This window comes from Carcharhinus amblyrhynchos, chromosome 14 (assembly GCF_965287045.1).
Source record: "Carcharhinus amblyrhynchos chromosome 14, sCarAmb.v2.hapA, whole genome shotgun sequence".
Lineage (NCBI taxonomy): Eukaryota > Metazoa > Chordata > Chondrichthyes > Carcharhiniformes > Carcharhinidae > Carcharhinus > Carcharhinus amblyrhynchos.
Window position 1 is genome coordinate 537,766 of NC_137337.1, and position 16,321 is coordinate 554,086.

General features: G+C 44.3%; 1 protein-coding gene across 3 annotated transcripts in view; it reads right to left on the reverse strand.

Annotated features, from left to right (window-relative positions):
• The window catches only part of tmem63c (transmembrane protein 63C), a 217,116-nt gene that overhangs the window by 141,716 nt on the left and 59,079 nt on the right, over positions 1-16,321 (reverse strand). For all 3 annotated transcript variants that reach the window (XM_080202134.1, XM_080202132.1, XM_080202133.1), the window contains one exon: positions 11,470-11,549. In XM_080202134.1, coding sequence (XP_080058260.1) covers positions 11,470-11,549 — 80 coding nt within the window. The remainder of the gene's footprint in view (positions 1-11,469; positions 11,550-16,321) is intronic.

The window sequence follows — 16,321 nt, forward strand, 5'->3', positions numbered from 1 at the left end:
ACCAGGTTTTAGTCTAACCAATTTATTTGATAATACTCACAAGCTTTCGAGGGGACTGCCTCTTCATCAGGTGAATGGATAAGAGGCAGTCCCCTCGAAAGCTTGTGAGTATTATCAAATAAATCGGTTGGACTAAAACCTGGTGTTGTCAGACTTTTTACTGTGTTTACGCCAGTCCAACGCCGGCATTCCCACATCATGACCAACTGCCAACCAGAATAGCATCCATTGATACCAACTCTCTGCTTCCTATTAGGCAACCAATCCTCTATCCACGCTAACACCTTATCCCCAACTCCGTGCACCCTAACCTTCTGTAGCAACCTTTTGTGCGGCACCTTATCAAACGCCTTCTGAAAATCAAGAAACACCACATCCACTGGTTCCCCTCTGTCTACCGCACTAGAAACATCCTCATAGAAATCCAATAAATTCATCAAACACAACTTCCCCGTAACGAATCCGTGCTGCGTCTGCTCGATCAAACCATCCTTTTCCAGGTGCCTCGCTTTTTCTTTTTTGATGACGGATTCTAGCATTTTTCCAACTACAGACGTTAAACTAACCGGCCTATAATTCCCTGCCTTTTGTCTGCTACCTTTTCTAAACATGATGTGGGTATGCCGGCGTTGGACTGGCGTAAACACAGTAAAAAGTCTGACAACACCAGGTTTTAGTCCAACCTATTTATTTGATAATATACTCACAAGCTTTCGGGGTTAGTCCCTTCGTCAGGTGAATGGAGAGTTCTGGCCTCAGACAGAGCATATAAAGCACAGACAGTTTAGAGATTACTGATTAGAATGCGAATCCTTACACCTAACCTGCTGTTCAAGACCTGAAGTGGCTGATAATGTGAGTGGAAGGAGCACTGATCACAGGTTAAAGAGATGTGTATTGTCTCCAGACAGTACAGTAAGTGAGGTTTTGCAAACCCAGGCAAGTCACAGGGGTTACAGATAGTGCGACATGAACCCAAGATCCCTGTTGAGACCGTCCTCATGTGTGCGGAACTTGGCTATCAGTCTCTGTTCAGCGACTCTGCGCTGTCGTGTGTCGTGAAGGCCGCCTTGGAGAATGCTTACCCGAAGGTCAGAGGCTGAATGCCCGTGACCACTGAAGTGTTCGCCAACAGGAAGGGAACAGTCTTGCCTGGTGACTGTCGAGCGATGTTCATTCATCCGTTGTCGTAGCGTCTGCATGGTCTCCCCAATGTACCATGCTTCGGGACATCCTTTCTTGCAACGTATCAGGTAGACAATGTTGGCCGAGTTGCAAGAGTATTTACCATGTACCTGGTGGATGGTATTCTCACGTGTGATGATGGTATCCATGTCGATGATCCAGCATGTCTTGCAGAGGTTGCTGTGGCAGGGTTGTGTGGTATTGTGGTCACTGTTCTCCTGAAGGCTGGGTAGTTTGCTGCGAACAATGGTCTGTTGAACAGTGACCACAATACCACACAACCCTGCCACAGCAACCTCTGCAAGACATGCCGGATCATCGACATGGATACCATCATCACACGTGAGAATACCATCCACCAGGTACATGGTAAATACTCTTGCAACTCGGCCAACATTGTCTACCTGATACGTTGCAAGAAAGGATGTCCCGAAGCATGATACATTGGGGAGACCATGCAGACGCTACGACAACGGATGAATGAACATCGCTCGACAGTCACCAGGCAAGACTGCTCCCTTCCTGTTGGCGAACACTTCAGTGGTCACGGGCATTCAGCCTCTGACCTTCGGGTAAGCATTCTCCAAGGCGGCCTTCACGACACACGACAGCGCAGAGTCGCTGAACAGAGACTGATAGCCAAGTTCCGCACACATGAGGACGGTCTCAACAGGGATCTTGGGTTCATGTCGCACTATCTGTAACCCCCGTGACTTGCCTGGGTTTGCAAAACCTCACTTACTGTACTGTCTGGAGACAATACACATCTCTTTAAACTGTGATCAGTGCTCCTTCCACTCACATTATCAGCCACTTCAGGTCTTGAACAGCAGGTTAGGTGTAAGGATTCGCATTCTAATCAGTAATCTCTAAACTGTCTGTGCTTTATATGCTCTGTCTGAGGCCAGAACTCTCCATTCACCTGACGAAGGGACTAACCCCGAAAGCTTGTGAGTATATTATCAAATAAATAGGTTGGACTAAAACCTGGTGTTGTCAGACTTTTTACCTTTTTTAAACAGCAGCACAACATTAGCCGTTTTCCAATCTTCTGGCACTTCCCCGGAATCCAGCGAATTTTGATAAATAATTACTAAGGCATCCGTTATCACCTCTGCCATTTCTTTCAGAACCCTGGGATGCATTCCATCCGGTCCTGGGGACTTGTCCACCTTCAGTCCCATTAATCTATCAAGCACTACCTCTCCAGTGACAGTAATCGCATTCAGGCCCTCAACTCCTACCACCCTTCTATCTTTAAGATCCAGCAAACTGTTCATGTCCTCCATGAAGACCGAGGCAAAAAGCTTATTTAAAGCCTCAGCCATTTCCTCATCTCCCACCGCTAAATCCCCCCCTCTCATCCTCTAAGGGTCCAACATTCACCCTAGCCAGCCTTCTCTTCTTTATATATTTGTAAAAACTTTTACTGAACTTTTTATATTTAGTGCTAGTTTAGCTTCATACTCTATCTTTCCTTTCTTTATCACCTTCTTAGTCATTCTTTGTTGATTTTTAAATTTTTCCCAATCTTCTAATCGCCCACTACTTTTAGCCACTCTGAACGCATCAGCTTTTAATACTCTCCTTTATTTCCTTAGATAACCACAGCTGGTTATCCCTTCTACTACATTCCTTCTTTACCATCCCTTTGCAGACTTTCAAATATCCCTTTGCAGACTTTCAGCGTCCTCTGCACACTTTACTCTTCCAGCTATCTTCGTGTCATCTGCGAATTTTGATACACTGCACTTGGTCCCCAACTATGATGATGGTCCCCATCATCTATGTAAGTCGTAAACAATTGTGGTCCCATGCTGATCCCAAAGGCGCAGCACTAGTCACTGATCACCAACCAGAAAAACACCCATTTACCCCTACTCTTTGCTTTCTGCTGTTAACCAATCCTCTATCCATGCTAATACCTAACTCATAACACTGTGCATCTTTATCTTACATAGCAGTCTTTGGTGCGGCACTTTGTCAAGTGCCTTCTGGAAATCCAGATACATCATGTCCACAGGTTCCCCATTGTCCATTGCGCATGTAATGTTCTCAACGAATTCCACCAGATTAGTTAAATATGACCTGCCCTTCATGAACCCATGCTGTATCTTACCAATGGGACAATTTATATCCAGATGTCTCGCTATTTCTTCCTTGATGATAGATTCAAGCATTTTCTCTACTACAGCAGTTAAGCTAACCAGTCTGTAGTTACCTGCCTTTTGTCTACCTCCTTTTTTAAAGAGTGGCGTCACATTTGCTGTTTTCCAATCTGCGGGAACCACCCCAGAGTCCAGCGAATTTTGGTAAATTACCACTAGTGCATTTGCTATTTCTCCCACCATCTCTTTTAGTACCCTGGGATACATTCCATCAGGATCAGGAGACTTGTCTACCTTTAGCCCCATTAACTTGCCCAACACTATTTCTTTTGTGATAATGATAGTTTCTAGGTTCTCACCTGCCATTGCCTTCCCATCATCAATTTTTGGCATGTTATTTGTGTCTTCCACTGTGAAGACCGACACAAAACACCTGTTCAATGCCTCAGCCATTTTCTCATTTCCAGTTATTACATTCGCCTTCTCATCCTGTAAAGAACCAATGTTTACTTTGGCTACTCTTTCTCGTTTTATATATTTGTAGAAACTTTTGCTATCTATTTTTATATTCTGAGCTAGTTTACTCTCATAATCCATCTTACTTTTCTTTATAGCTTGTTTTTGTGGCTTTCTGCTGAATTTTAAAGATTTCCCAATCCTCTAGTTTCTCACTAATCTTTGCTACTTTGTATGCATTTTCTTTTAATTTGATATCCTCCATTATTTCCTTAGATATCCATGGCTGATTATCTCTTTTTCTACAGTCCTTCCTTATCACTGGTATATACTTTTGCTGAGCACTGTGAAAAGTCGCTTTGAAATCCCTCCACTGTTCCTCAATTGTCCCACTATAAAGTTTTTGCTCCCAGTTTACCTGAGCCAACTCCTCCCTCATCCCATTGCAGTCTCCTTTGTTTCAGCACAAGACACTGGTATTGGGTTTTACCTCCTCTCACGCTCCATCTGTATTTTAAATTCAACCATACTATGATTTAGTTGGGATTCATAGTTATAACGTCACTTCTAAGAGGTTATATTCTGGCTGAAGTGGGTTGGAGATGGGAGCCAGCTGACCAAAAAAGGAAGCAAAGCTAATTGGGTATCATATTTACAGCTTGTATTGTAACACACAGGCACTCCTGTTGGGGTCAAAAGCAGAGGTAGTATTCCTGGTGTGAGGAGAAGAAAGGTCAGATTTCTGTTTGGCAGTAAGAAAGAACTCTTGGAATGGCTTGTTGAAGTTGTACAAGACACTGGTAAGGCCACACTTGGAATACTGTGTGCAATTCTGGTCACCCTCTTATAGAAAGGATATTATTAAACTAGAAAGAGTGCAAAAAAATTTACTGGATGCTACCAGGACTTGATGGAATGAGTTATAAGTAAAGGTTGGATAGACTTGGACATTTTTCTCTGGAGCGTAGGAGGCTGAGAGGTGCCAGCGGATTGGAAGACAGCTAATGTAATGCCACTGTTTAAAAAAGGTAGACAAAAGGCGGGTAACTACAGGCCGGTTAGCTTAACATCCATAGTTGGGAAATGCTGGAATCTATCATTAAGGAAGAAATAGCAGGACACCTGGAAAAGAATGGTTCAGTCAAGCAGACGCAGCATGGATTCATGAAGGGAAAGTCATGTTTGATGAATTTACTAGATTTTTATGAAGATATAACGAGTGCGGTAGACAGAGGGGAACCGGTAGATGTGTTTTCAGATTTCCAGAAGGCGTTCGATAAGGTGCCTCACAAAAGGTTGCTGCATAAAACAAAGATACACGGAGTTGGACGTAAAGTGTTAGCGTGGATTGAGGATTGGCTATCTAACAGAAAGCAGAGAGTTGGAATAAATGGGTGCTTTTCTGGTTGGCAGTTGGTGACTAGTGGCGCGCCGCAGGGATTGGTGCTGGGGCCTCAACTGTTTATCATATACATAGATGATCTGGAGGAGGGAACCGAGTGTAGGGTAAAAAAGATTGCGGATGACACAAAGATGAGTGGGAATGCAAATTGTGTGGAGGACACAGAAAGTCTGCAGAGAGACTTGGATAGGCTAAGTGAGGGGGCAGGGATCTGGCAGATGGAGTATAATATGGGCAAGTGTGAGGTTATCCACTTTGGAAGGCATAATAGTAAAATGGACTATTATTTAAATGGTGAAAAATTACAACATGCTACTGTGCAGAGGGACCCGGGGGTTCTTGTGCATGAATCACAAAAGATAAGCTTGCAGATACAGCAGATGATCAAGAAGGCAAATGGAATGTTGGCTTTTATTGCGAGGGGTATGGAGTATAAAAGCAGGGAGATCTTGCTGCAATTGTACAAGGTACTGGTGAGGCCGCACCTCGAGTAGCGTGTGCAATTTTGGTCTCCTTATTTGTGAAAGGATATATTAGCTTTGGAGGGAGTGCAGAGAAGGTTCACCAGGTTGATTCCGGAGATGAGGAGGTTAGCTTATGAGGAGAGATTGAGTAGACTGGGCCTGTACTCGTTGGAGTTTAGAAGGTTGAGGGGAGATCTTATAGAGACATACAAGATAATGAAGGGGCTAGACAGGGTAGAAGCAGCGAGATTATTTCCACTCAGAATGGAAACAAGAACTAGAGGACACAACCTCAAAATAAGGGGGAGTCAATTTAGAACAGAGTTGAGGAGGAACTTCTTCTCCCAGAGGGTAGTGAATCTTTGGATTTCTCTGTCCATTGAAGCAGTGGAGGCTACTTCGTTAAATGTGTTTAAGTCACAGGTAGTTAGATTTTTGACCAATAAAGGAATTAAAGGTTATGGGGAGCAGGCGGGTAAGTGGAACTGAACCACTACCAGATCAGCCATGATCTTATTGAATGGTGGGGCAGGCTCAAGGGGCTAGATGGCCTACTCGTGCTCCTATTTCTTATGTTCTTATAGGGGGTCTATAAAATAATGATGGGCACAGATCAGTTAGATAGTCAATACCTTTTCCCAAAGGTAGGGGAGTCTAAAACTAGAGGGCATAGGTTTAAGGTGAGAGGGGAGAGATACAAAAGTGCCCAGAGGGGCAGTTTTTTCACACAGAGAGTGGAGAGTGTCGGGAGAAAGCTGCCAGAGGTAGTAGTAGAGGCGGGTACAATTTTATCTTTTAAAAACATTTAGATAGTTATATGGGTACGATGGGTATAGAAGGATAAGGGCCATCTGCGGGCAATTGGGATTAGCTTAGGGGTTTTAAAAAAAGAAGCAGCATGGACAAGTTGGGCCGCAGGGCCTGTTTCCATGCTGTAAATCTCTGTAACTCTATGACTCTAACTCAAGAAGTTATCAATGAGGCAATGTATTAATGAGCTAAATGGGACTGAATCCTAAACGCATTGTGAATAGCTCAGGTATGCTAAAGAACTCAGTGGACCAGGCTGCGAAGTGGATGTTGTTACTTGGTTGGTTGATTAGAAAGGTACTCTGGAAAACTGTACCATCAGAACTGATTGGGAGAGGTTTATAGATGTGTGCCTTGCCAGACAGAATACCGCTGCTAGGGCAAATGACTCAGGGGGCCAATTCCATTCTGTGGGAAAAGTGAGGGATCCAAGCTACCTGAGGTTGAGTAAAAAAAACTTTGAAACTTGCATATGGGGCCACATTTGTACAGAAAGTGATGAGTGCTTTTTTCATAAGACTTATCTTTGTGGTATCAATTGTCTAACATGAACTTCACTTAGGAACAAAATACCATTTGTCTGTTAGTGCAGGATTAATTTTATGTTGTTTTTAAGATTGACCATTAAAGTAAAAGTTTTAAAAGCAGAATCTTGTTCCTTAATTCCTTTTAGAAACATAGAAAATAGGTGCAGGAGTAGGCCATTCCGGCCTCGGGTGACTGTGTGAAGTTTGCACATTCTCCCCATATCTGCATGGATGTCCTCCGGATGCTCCAGTTTCCACCCACAGTCTAAGATAAAAGCAAAATACTGCAGACGTTGGAATCTGAAACAAAAGCAGAAAATGCTGGAAAATCTCAGCAGGTCTGACAGCATCTGTGGAGAGAGAATAGAGCCAATGTTTCAAGTTTGGATGACCCTTCGTCAGGGCTGGGAAGGGTCATCCAGACTTTCAATGCCGGCTCTATTCTCTCTCCACAGATGCTGTCAGATGTGCTGAGATTTTCCAGCATTTTCTGCTTTTGTTTCAGTTTACAGCACCTGCACCACCATTCAATATGACCATTGTTGATCACTTTCAGTATCCCTCTCCAGCTTTCTCTCCATATTCCTTGATCCCTTTGGTCACAAGGGCCACATCCAGCGCCTTCTTCAGCATATAAGGGGTTTGAGGATTGCTTTCTTTTCACATTATTGGTCCCATTAGAATCCTAACAGCTGTAGGGCCTGAAGTGTACATAATTATTCCAAATGTGGTCGAACCAGGGTTTTGTCTTCCTGAAGCAAAACTCCCCATCTTCACCTTTATATGCTAACCCTCTAGTTATAAAGGTTAACATCCCATTAGCCTTTATCACTTTTTTTATACCCAACATTCTTTTACAAAAAGAAAAGAATGACCAGAGTGAGGATAGGGCCGGTCAAGGATAGCAGTAGGAACTTGTGCATAGAGTCAGAAGAGATAGGAGAGGTGATGAATGAATGCTTTTCTTCAGTGTTTACCAAGGAGAGGGGCCATGTTTTTGACGGTGAGTGTGTGATACAAGCTGATAGGATGGTGGAGGTAGATGTTTTGAGGAAAGGCGTATTAGCAATTTTGAAAAACCTGAGGGTCGAAAAGTCCCCTGGGCCAGATGGGATACATCCTAGGATACTTTGGGAGGCAAGGGATGAGATTGCAGAGCCTTTAGCTTTGATCTTTGGGTCCTCACTGTCCACAGGGATTGTAAAAAGTCTGACAACACCAGGTTGTCAGACTTTTTACCGTGTTTACGCCAGTCCAACGCCGGCATACCCACATCACAGGGATTGTGCCAGAGGATGGAGAGTGGCGAATTTTGAAGATAGGAAATAGGAATGACCCTGGTAATTATAGGCCAGTTAGTCTTACTTCAGTAGTCAGTAAGTTAATGGAAACGGTCCTGAGGGATAGGATTTACGACCATTTGGAAAGATGCAGCTTAATCCAGGATAGTTAGCATGGTTTCATGAGGGGTAAGTCTTGCCTCACAAGTTTAATTGAATTCTTTGAGGAGGCAACTAAGTGTGCCGTATACATGGATTTTAGTAAGGCGTTTGATAAAGTTCCCCATGGTAGGCTCATGAAGAAAGTAAGGAGGTGTGGGATAGAGGGAAATTTGGCCAATTGGATAAGTAACTGGCTATCTCATAGAAGACATAGGGTGGTGGTGGAGGGAAAATTTTGAGACTGGAGACCAGTAACCAGCGGTGTACCACAGGGATCAGTGCTGGGTCCTCCGCTATTTATGATTTTTATCAATGACTTGGAAGAGGGGGCTGAAGGGTAGGTTAGTAAATTTGCTCATGACACCAAGATTGGTGGAGTAGTGGATGAGGTGGAGGGCTCTTGTAGGCTGCAAAGAGACAATGATAGGATGCAGAGCTGGGCCGAAAAGTGATAGATGGAGTTTAACACTGATAAGTGTGAGGTGATTCATTTTGGTTGGACAAATTTGAATACGGATTACAGGGTCAACGGCAGGGTTCTGAGGAATGTGGAGGAACAGAGAGATCTTGGGGTTCATATCCACAGATCTCTGAAGGTTGCCACTCAAGTGGATAGAGCCGTAAAGAAGGCTTATAGTGTGTTAGCGTTTATTAACAGGAGGTTTGATTTTAAGAGCTGTGGGATTATGCTGCAACTGTACCGGACCTTGGTGAGACCACATTTGGAATATTGTGTGCAGTTCTGGTCACCTCACTATAAGAAGGATGTGGAAGCATTGGAGAGAGTGCAGAGGAGATTTACCAGGATGCTGCCTGGTTTGGAGGGTAGGTCTTATGAGGAAAGGTTGAGGGAGCTGGGGTTTTTCTCTTTAGAGCAGAGGAGGATGAGAGGCGACTTAATAGAGGTTTGTAAGAATGATGAGGGGGGATAGATTGAGTGGATGTTCAGAGATTATTTCCTCGGGTGGATGTAGCTGTTATTAGGGGGCATAACAATAAGGTTCATGGTAGGAGGTATAAGAAGGATGTCCAAGGTAGGTTCTTTACTCAGAGAGTGGTTGGGGTGTGGAATGCACTGCCTGCTGTGATAGTGGAGTTGGACACTTTAGGAACTTTCAAGCGGTTATTGGATAGGCACATGGAGCACACCAGAATGATAGGGAATGGGATAGCTTGATCTTGGTTTCAGACAAAGCTCGGCACAACAGAGGGCCAAAGGGCCTGTACTGTGCTGTACTGTTCTATGTTCTATCTACCACATTTTACTGATTTGTGTATGAGGTAGCACACTAGCACAGTGGATATCACCGCTGTCTCAGAGTGCCAGGGACCCAGGTTCAATTCTGGCCTCAGGTGACTGTCTTCGTGGAGTTTGCATATTCTCCCCATATCTGCATGGATGTCCTCCAGGTGGTCCAGTTTCCACCCACAGTCTAAGATAAAAGCAAAATACTGCAGATGCTGGAATCTGAAACAAAAGCAGGAAATGCTGGAAAATCTCAGCATATCTGACAGCATCTGTGGAGAGAGAATAGAGCCAATGTTTCAAGTCTGGATGACCCTTCGTCAGGGCTGGGAAGGGTCATCCGGACTCTCAATGATGGCTCTATTCTCTCTCCACAGATGCTGTCAGATATGCTGAGATTTTCCAGCATTTTCTGTATTTGTTTCAGTTTGCAGCTTCTGCAGTATTTTGCCTTTATCTCTGCTCTTTTGAAGAAATGGCTCAGGTATGATGAGTTGAATGGTTTCCTGTGCTATACGATTCCATCGTTCTGTCAAACTTGCAACTCAATCTCACCATCTTAATTAACAACTCAGATATTCCCCATAAGGTTAGAATTTCAGTTAGAACAGGGATCTCTGTGTGGTGACTAACTGGCCACAGTGGCACTTTACCAGAGAAAGTTGGCTAATGGCTGGAATGTTGAGCAAGTCATGTGATGAAACCTCCAGAAATGCATTTGATCATAGTTGGAAACCCATGTCCAATTCAAACTTTTTTCAAGGTTTCACACAGAGCATAAAGACCATTCTGCATGTAATGAGCAAGTAAGCTCCAAGATGGAGCCTCTTATGAAAATTGTTGCTATTGAAGTTGAGATGGCTGCCATCATGGCTTTCACTCTACTTCTGACATTACAATTTGTTTATTGTTCTGGATTCAATGTTAATATTTGTCTTCGTAGCAAAGTGAAGGCAAGAACCCAATAGCATCATCTAAGGAAGGTAGTCTGAAGCTGCAGAGTAAGAACAATGGGTAAATGGTAGGGATTGACTGGGAGCTGGAGACCCTTGAGTTCTTCCAAACTAGAGGACAGAAAGGACTTCCAGGATTGTGAAGCTGTTGAGCAAATAGGCGAATAAAAACTTCAAAACCAGCCTTAATCCCAAGTGTGTATATCCATCTCTCTCACTCTTTATGTATAAGTGTGTGTATACTTCAGTCACTACCTGTACCAGTGTACATATCTCTCTCCAATGTATCACAGCGTCCCTGTGTACAAGAGTGTGCATATCTCTGGTACCAGAGTCTGTATCCATGTGCCTCTGTGCCAGTGTTATTATCTGTCTCTCTCTCTTTGTATCAGAATGTGCGTAAGTCTCTCTCTCTCTGTAGCCAAGTGTGTGAATGTCTGTCTCCATGTCTGAGTATGCATATTAATATCTCTTTCTTCAGTGTACCAGTGTGTGTTAAGCTAGCTTTTTACAGAATATAGTTAATGTTCTACTAACACGTAACCCGATGTTTGATGCCCTGTCAGTACCCCAGGCTTTGTTTTCATATGCAAGTAGAAGTCACACCTTCTTGCCATTTCCTCTAATATTTTCTCTAACAAAAGTGCAGCTGATGATAGTCTGGATTGTCTCTCTTATCCTTCTCATGAGGTTCCATTTGCAGGACAAAGTCATTATACTCCCCAGGAGAAGCACACAGAGCTACTTTAAAAGAGTGGGACAAAGATTGTCCCAGAGAATTACATTAACAGTTTTATTCAGGAATTACAGGATGAACTGGGAATGGAACTGGTGGTAAGGGAAGTGGTTATATAGAAGCAATGAAACAAGAAGAACCTGTCATTGTCCATTAGCAGAGCCAAGCGCCCATAGTCCCAGGCTGCTTTCCGCAGGCAGGAAAATATGAACAGCAACACCTACAATGAGAGAGAAATATTGGATTAATACTCCTCACATCCTGCTCCAACTGCTAATGCCATTTTTTCCAACACACAGGCATCAATACTCTACCAAAGTCCCAACATTTACCCAACTAACTCAAATCTTTTTATCAAGCTCAAAGTCACCTGTGCTGGTGAAAGTGACATTTTCCTGATTTTAAAATTATTCACTGAGTGAATACAGAGTAAAGCACCCTCTACACTGTCCCCCATCAAACACTCCAGGACAGGTACAGCACGGGGTTAGATACAGAGTAAAGCTCCCTCTACACTGTCCCCACCAAACACTCCCAGGACAGGTACAGCACAGGGTTAGATACAGACTAAAGCTTTCTCTACACTGTCCCCATCAAACACTCCAGGACAGGTACAGCACGGGGTTAGATACAGAGTAAAGCTCCCTCTACACTGTCCCCATCAAACACTCCCAGGACAGCTACAGCACGGGGTTAGATACAGAGTAAAGCTCCCTCTACACTGTCCACCATCTAACACTCCCAGGACAGGTACAGCATAGGGTTAGATACAGAGTGAAGCTCCTTCTACACTGTCCCCATCAAACACTCCCAGGACAGCTACAGCACAGGGTTAGATACAGAGTAAAGCTCCCTCTACACTGTCCCCCCATCAAACACTCCCAGGACAGGTACATCCCGGGGTTAGATACAGAGTAAAGCTCCCTCTACACTGTCCCCATCAAACACTCCCAGGACAGGTACAGCACGGGGTTAGATACAGAGTAAAGCTCCCTCTACACTGTCCCCCCATCAAACACTCCCAGGACAGGTACAGCACAGGGTTAGATACAGAGTAAAGCTCCCTCTGCACTGTCCCCCATCAAACACTCCCGGGACAGGTACAGCACGGGGTTAGATACAGAGTAAAGCCCCCTCTACACTGTCCCCATCAAACACTCCCAGGACAGGTACAGCACGGGGTTAGATACAGAGTAAAGCTCCCTCTGCACTGTTTTAGAAGGGCTTCCAGTGATGATCTGATTGGGACCTCGAATCTACATTCCTGCTTATTCCTGATAACCATTCACCCCTTTGCTCAACAAGAATCTATCTACTACTGCCTTAAAAATATTCACAGGCTCCAGACAGAATTATCTCAGAAAGTGGCAAAGTCCAGTTTCATGTGTGGGAAAACTGTGTTGAGCCCGCCAACAGCAGTGGTGACACGTAGAGTCAAAGATTTGTAGACATGGGTTCCACATTGCATCGCTGGCTGGAGGCTCTGATTTATTTATCCAGCCATCACCTCAGTGCTTCAGTGATCTGAGTGCCACATGTTAAAGAGTACAACAGCTAGCACACAAAGTCCAAGGAAGCCACTGGGAGCTTTGGCTGCCAGACTAGGAGATATTCAGCACCAAATTTTCAGAAGCTGCCCTCAAGTGCCTACTTCAATGTACTCTACCCACTCTGGGCAAAGACCTGCAACTAAGGTCACCAACCCAGCACAGGAGGTGATGACAGCGGTGGTCAGTGCCAATATCCTGCAGAAGAGGACAGTCATCCAATGCTGCAAAAGGAAGAATGGTCTCCTCCGTTCTGAGGACTAAGTCACTCTTCTCATTATTCTGAAACTCATGGGCCCATCACATATCTGCAGGACTCTCACTCAATGCCAATTCAAGAGACACCACCACTAACTCTCCCACACACAACTTCAACTCTCCTACAGATCATTTTTAAAAATTAATTTATGGAATGTAGGCTTTGCTGGCTAGGCCAGCACTTAATGTCCACCCCTAGTTGCACTTGAGGTGGTGGTGAGCTGACCCCTTGAACCACTGCAATCCTTGATGTACTGTTAGGGAGGGAGTTCCAGGATTTTGACCCAGTGACAGTGAAGGAATGGTGATATATTTCCAAGGCAGAATGGTGAGAGACTTGGAGGGGAATCTCCAGGTGGTGGTGTTCCCAGGTATCTGCTGCCCTTGTTCTTCTAGATGGTAGGGGCCATGGATTTGGAAGGTCCTGTCTAAGGAGAGTGGTGAGTTACTGCAGTGTATCTTGTGACCCCTCCCCATCTTCCCCACCCCCAACACTCACCCCATTCCCTCTTACTCTCCCCTGTCCCCCTCCCCACCTCATTATGCCCGAAGATGTGGGACAACTCTGCGAGCACTGCTCCAACCTGCGTGCACTCACCTCCAAGTCTGCTCGGAGTTCTGCTCGACAGCTGCACACCTTTTGAAACCAGATGTAGATCATGTCATTGTGAAGTCACACTACAGTAAATCCTTTATTTGGCGTCAGGGTATGATTCTGGCATATGGACCCATTATTGATATGCTAATATATCAGAATGCAATCCCTGACTGAACACTGCGGGGAGGACACAATCACATCTTGAATTTACATTGATGGGAAACACGTCTAAAGGCTTCTCAAAATATTGTTCGCTCGCACCACCAAACCCGCCCGACACAAACTGCAACACAAAATCCCCGCCTCCGTTTCCAGCTTTTGGGGGGAAAACTTCCAAAGACTCACAATTGTCAGAAAACATTCTCCAGGTCTCTGTCCTAAATGGGAAAATCCTTTGGGCCATAACTTCCACCTAGCAGCGTAAAGTCATGGTCCACTAGAATCACAAGTGTTTAAAGTGGACTTACCACTTTAGAGTTCTACTTTTGTTGATACCTATATGGAGAACGATAACAGTTTCACAGTGGCATCCAAGAGCTCTCACATGCTGCAACTGCTTTTGCATTCTTTAATGTGTTTAAATCAATTACATTCCATTGTTACATATATTATTAGCTTTATCACTTATTTGTATACTATTTTAAACCTCAAGACTGGAACAGACCTTTACCACTCACCAGGTACTCGAACAGCAAGTTCCCTTTCCTGTCACACAGTAAAAACCAATTCTTACAGGGCGAGAAGGGTAGAAAAAGCAAAAGAAAAGGAACACCTTCTTCCACTGTCCAACCTGTTCCCTTTCAGTGAAGGAGACTCTGATTGTTTTTTTCTCTAGGCTGGAATTAAATTCAAAGTTCAGGAATGAAAAGTGCATCTGAGCTCTGCATCATTCAACCCATTAGGAAAGGATCAAGTCAGCACAGTGGCACAGTGATTAGCACTGTTGCCTCACAGCATCAGGGACCCAGCTACAATTCTGGTCTTGGGTCACTGACTGTGTGGAGTTTGCATGTCTGCCCATGTCTGGTTTCCTCTGGGTGCTCCGGTTTCCTCCCACAGTCCAAAGATGTGCAGGTCAGGAAGATTGGCCATGCTAAATTGCCCCTTTGTGTCTCAAGATATATAGGCTCGGAGGATTAGCAGGGTAAATGTGCGACACTACGGGGTAAGCCTGGGTATGAGTCGGTGCAGGCTTAATGAACAGAATAGCCTCCTTCTGCACTATAAAGATTCTATGATCTTATTCTACAGTGAGATACCTTCAGTTTAGACGAAGAGAGGCTGTTCTGGTAGAAAGCTTTGAATGTCAATCAAATTAATCACAAGGAGGGTGTGTAAGCTTTCAGCTCAATTATCTTTTGTCTCTGCAGATACTGCTTAGAGTTTCCAGTATTTGGTGTTTTTTATTTCAGTTTTCCAGCATCAGCAGTATTATTCGATTGGTTAATAAGCTCTGGAAGATTCTGCGGGTTTTATAGTGTTCTAGTGCTCTTGGACATAGGACAAAGCTAATCATAGCTCAGGTCATGAAATCATTTGGCTGAATGAGGATTGGGAATCCTAGAGTTACACAAAGATTGTAAACCTATAAACACACTGGGCTCAGAGGTGAGAAACCAGAGAAAACAGGTTCCCAAAATGTCCTGCAGTTTGCAAACTACAAAATCGCTTTGTTTCCAGCCAGTTTCCCACCCATAAGCTACCAGCCGGAGGCCGATCAGGGCAGCATGTAGTGTCTGATGGTGCGAAAGATCATGGGTAGCATGGACAATGGTAACAGGTGGGTAAGATTGTTGCAAGAGGTGGCACATGCAGTTATGGGGACAAGGATTACTGGGTAATTTATTGGGCTTGGAGAAAACATTTTTGATCCTCCTGGCCCACTAGCAATGCTGTAAAGGCACTGAATTCATGATTTCAGTCCTTCTCTCATTTTACCTGCTGAATTTCCTGAGGCCAACATGAGTTAAAGGTACACAACTGTTAAAAAGAAGAAACTCAGCTTTTGGTTTTCTTACCTGAGGAAAGAAATACTTGCCTCAGAAGGGATGAGGAGAATTTCCTTTGCAGAAAGATTAGAACAAAGAACAAAGAAAAGTATAGCACAGGAGCAGGCCTGTACCGATCATGAGGCCCTAACTAAATTAATCTGCCCTTACTCGATCCGTATCCCTCTATTCCCTCCCTGTTCATGTACCCTTCCAGATGCCTCTTAAATGTTGCTAATGCACCTGCTTCCACCACCTCCTCTGACAGCGTGTTCCAGGCACCCACCACTCTGTGTGAAAAACTTCCTCCACACATCTCTTTTAAACTTTCATCCTCTCACCTTGTGCCTATGCCTCCTTCTAATTGACACTTCCATCCTTGGAAAAAGCCTCTGGCTATCCACCCTGTCTATGCCTCTCAATTTTGCAGACCTCTATCAGGTCTCCCTTCAGCCTCCACCTTTCTAGTGAAAACAATCCTAGTTTATTCAACCTCTCCTTATAGCCAACACCCTCGAGACCAGGCAACATCCTGGTGAACCTTCTTTGCACTCTCTCCAAAGCTTCCACACCCTTCTGGTACTGGGTGGCATGGTGGTAC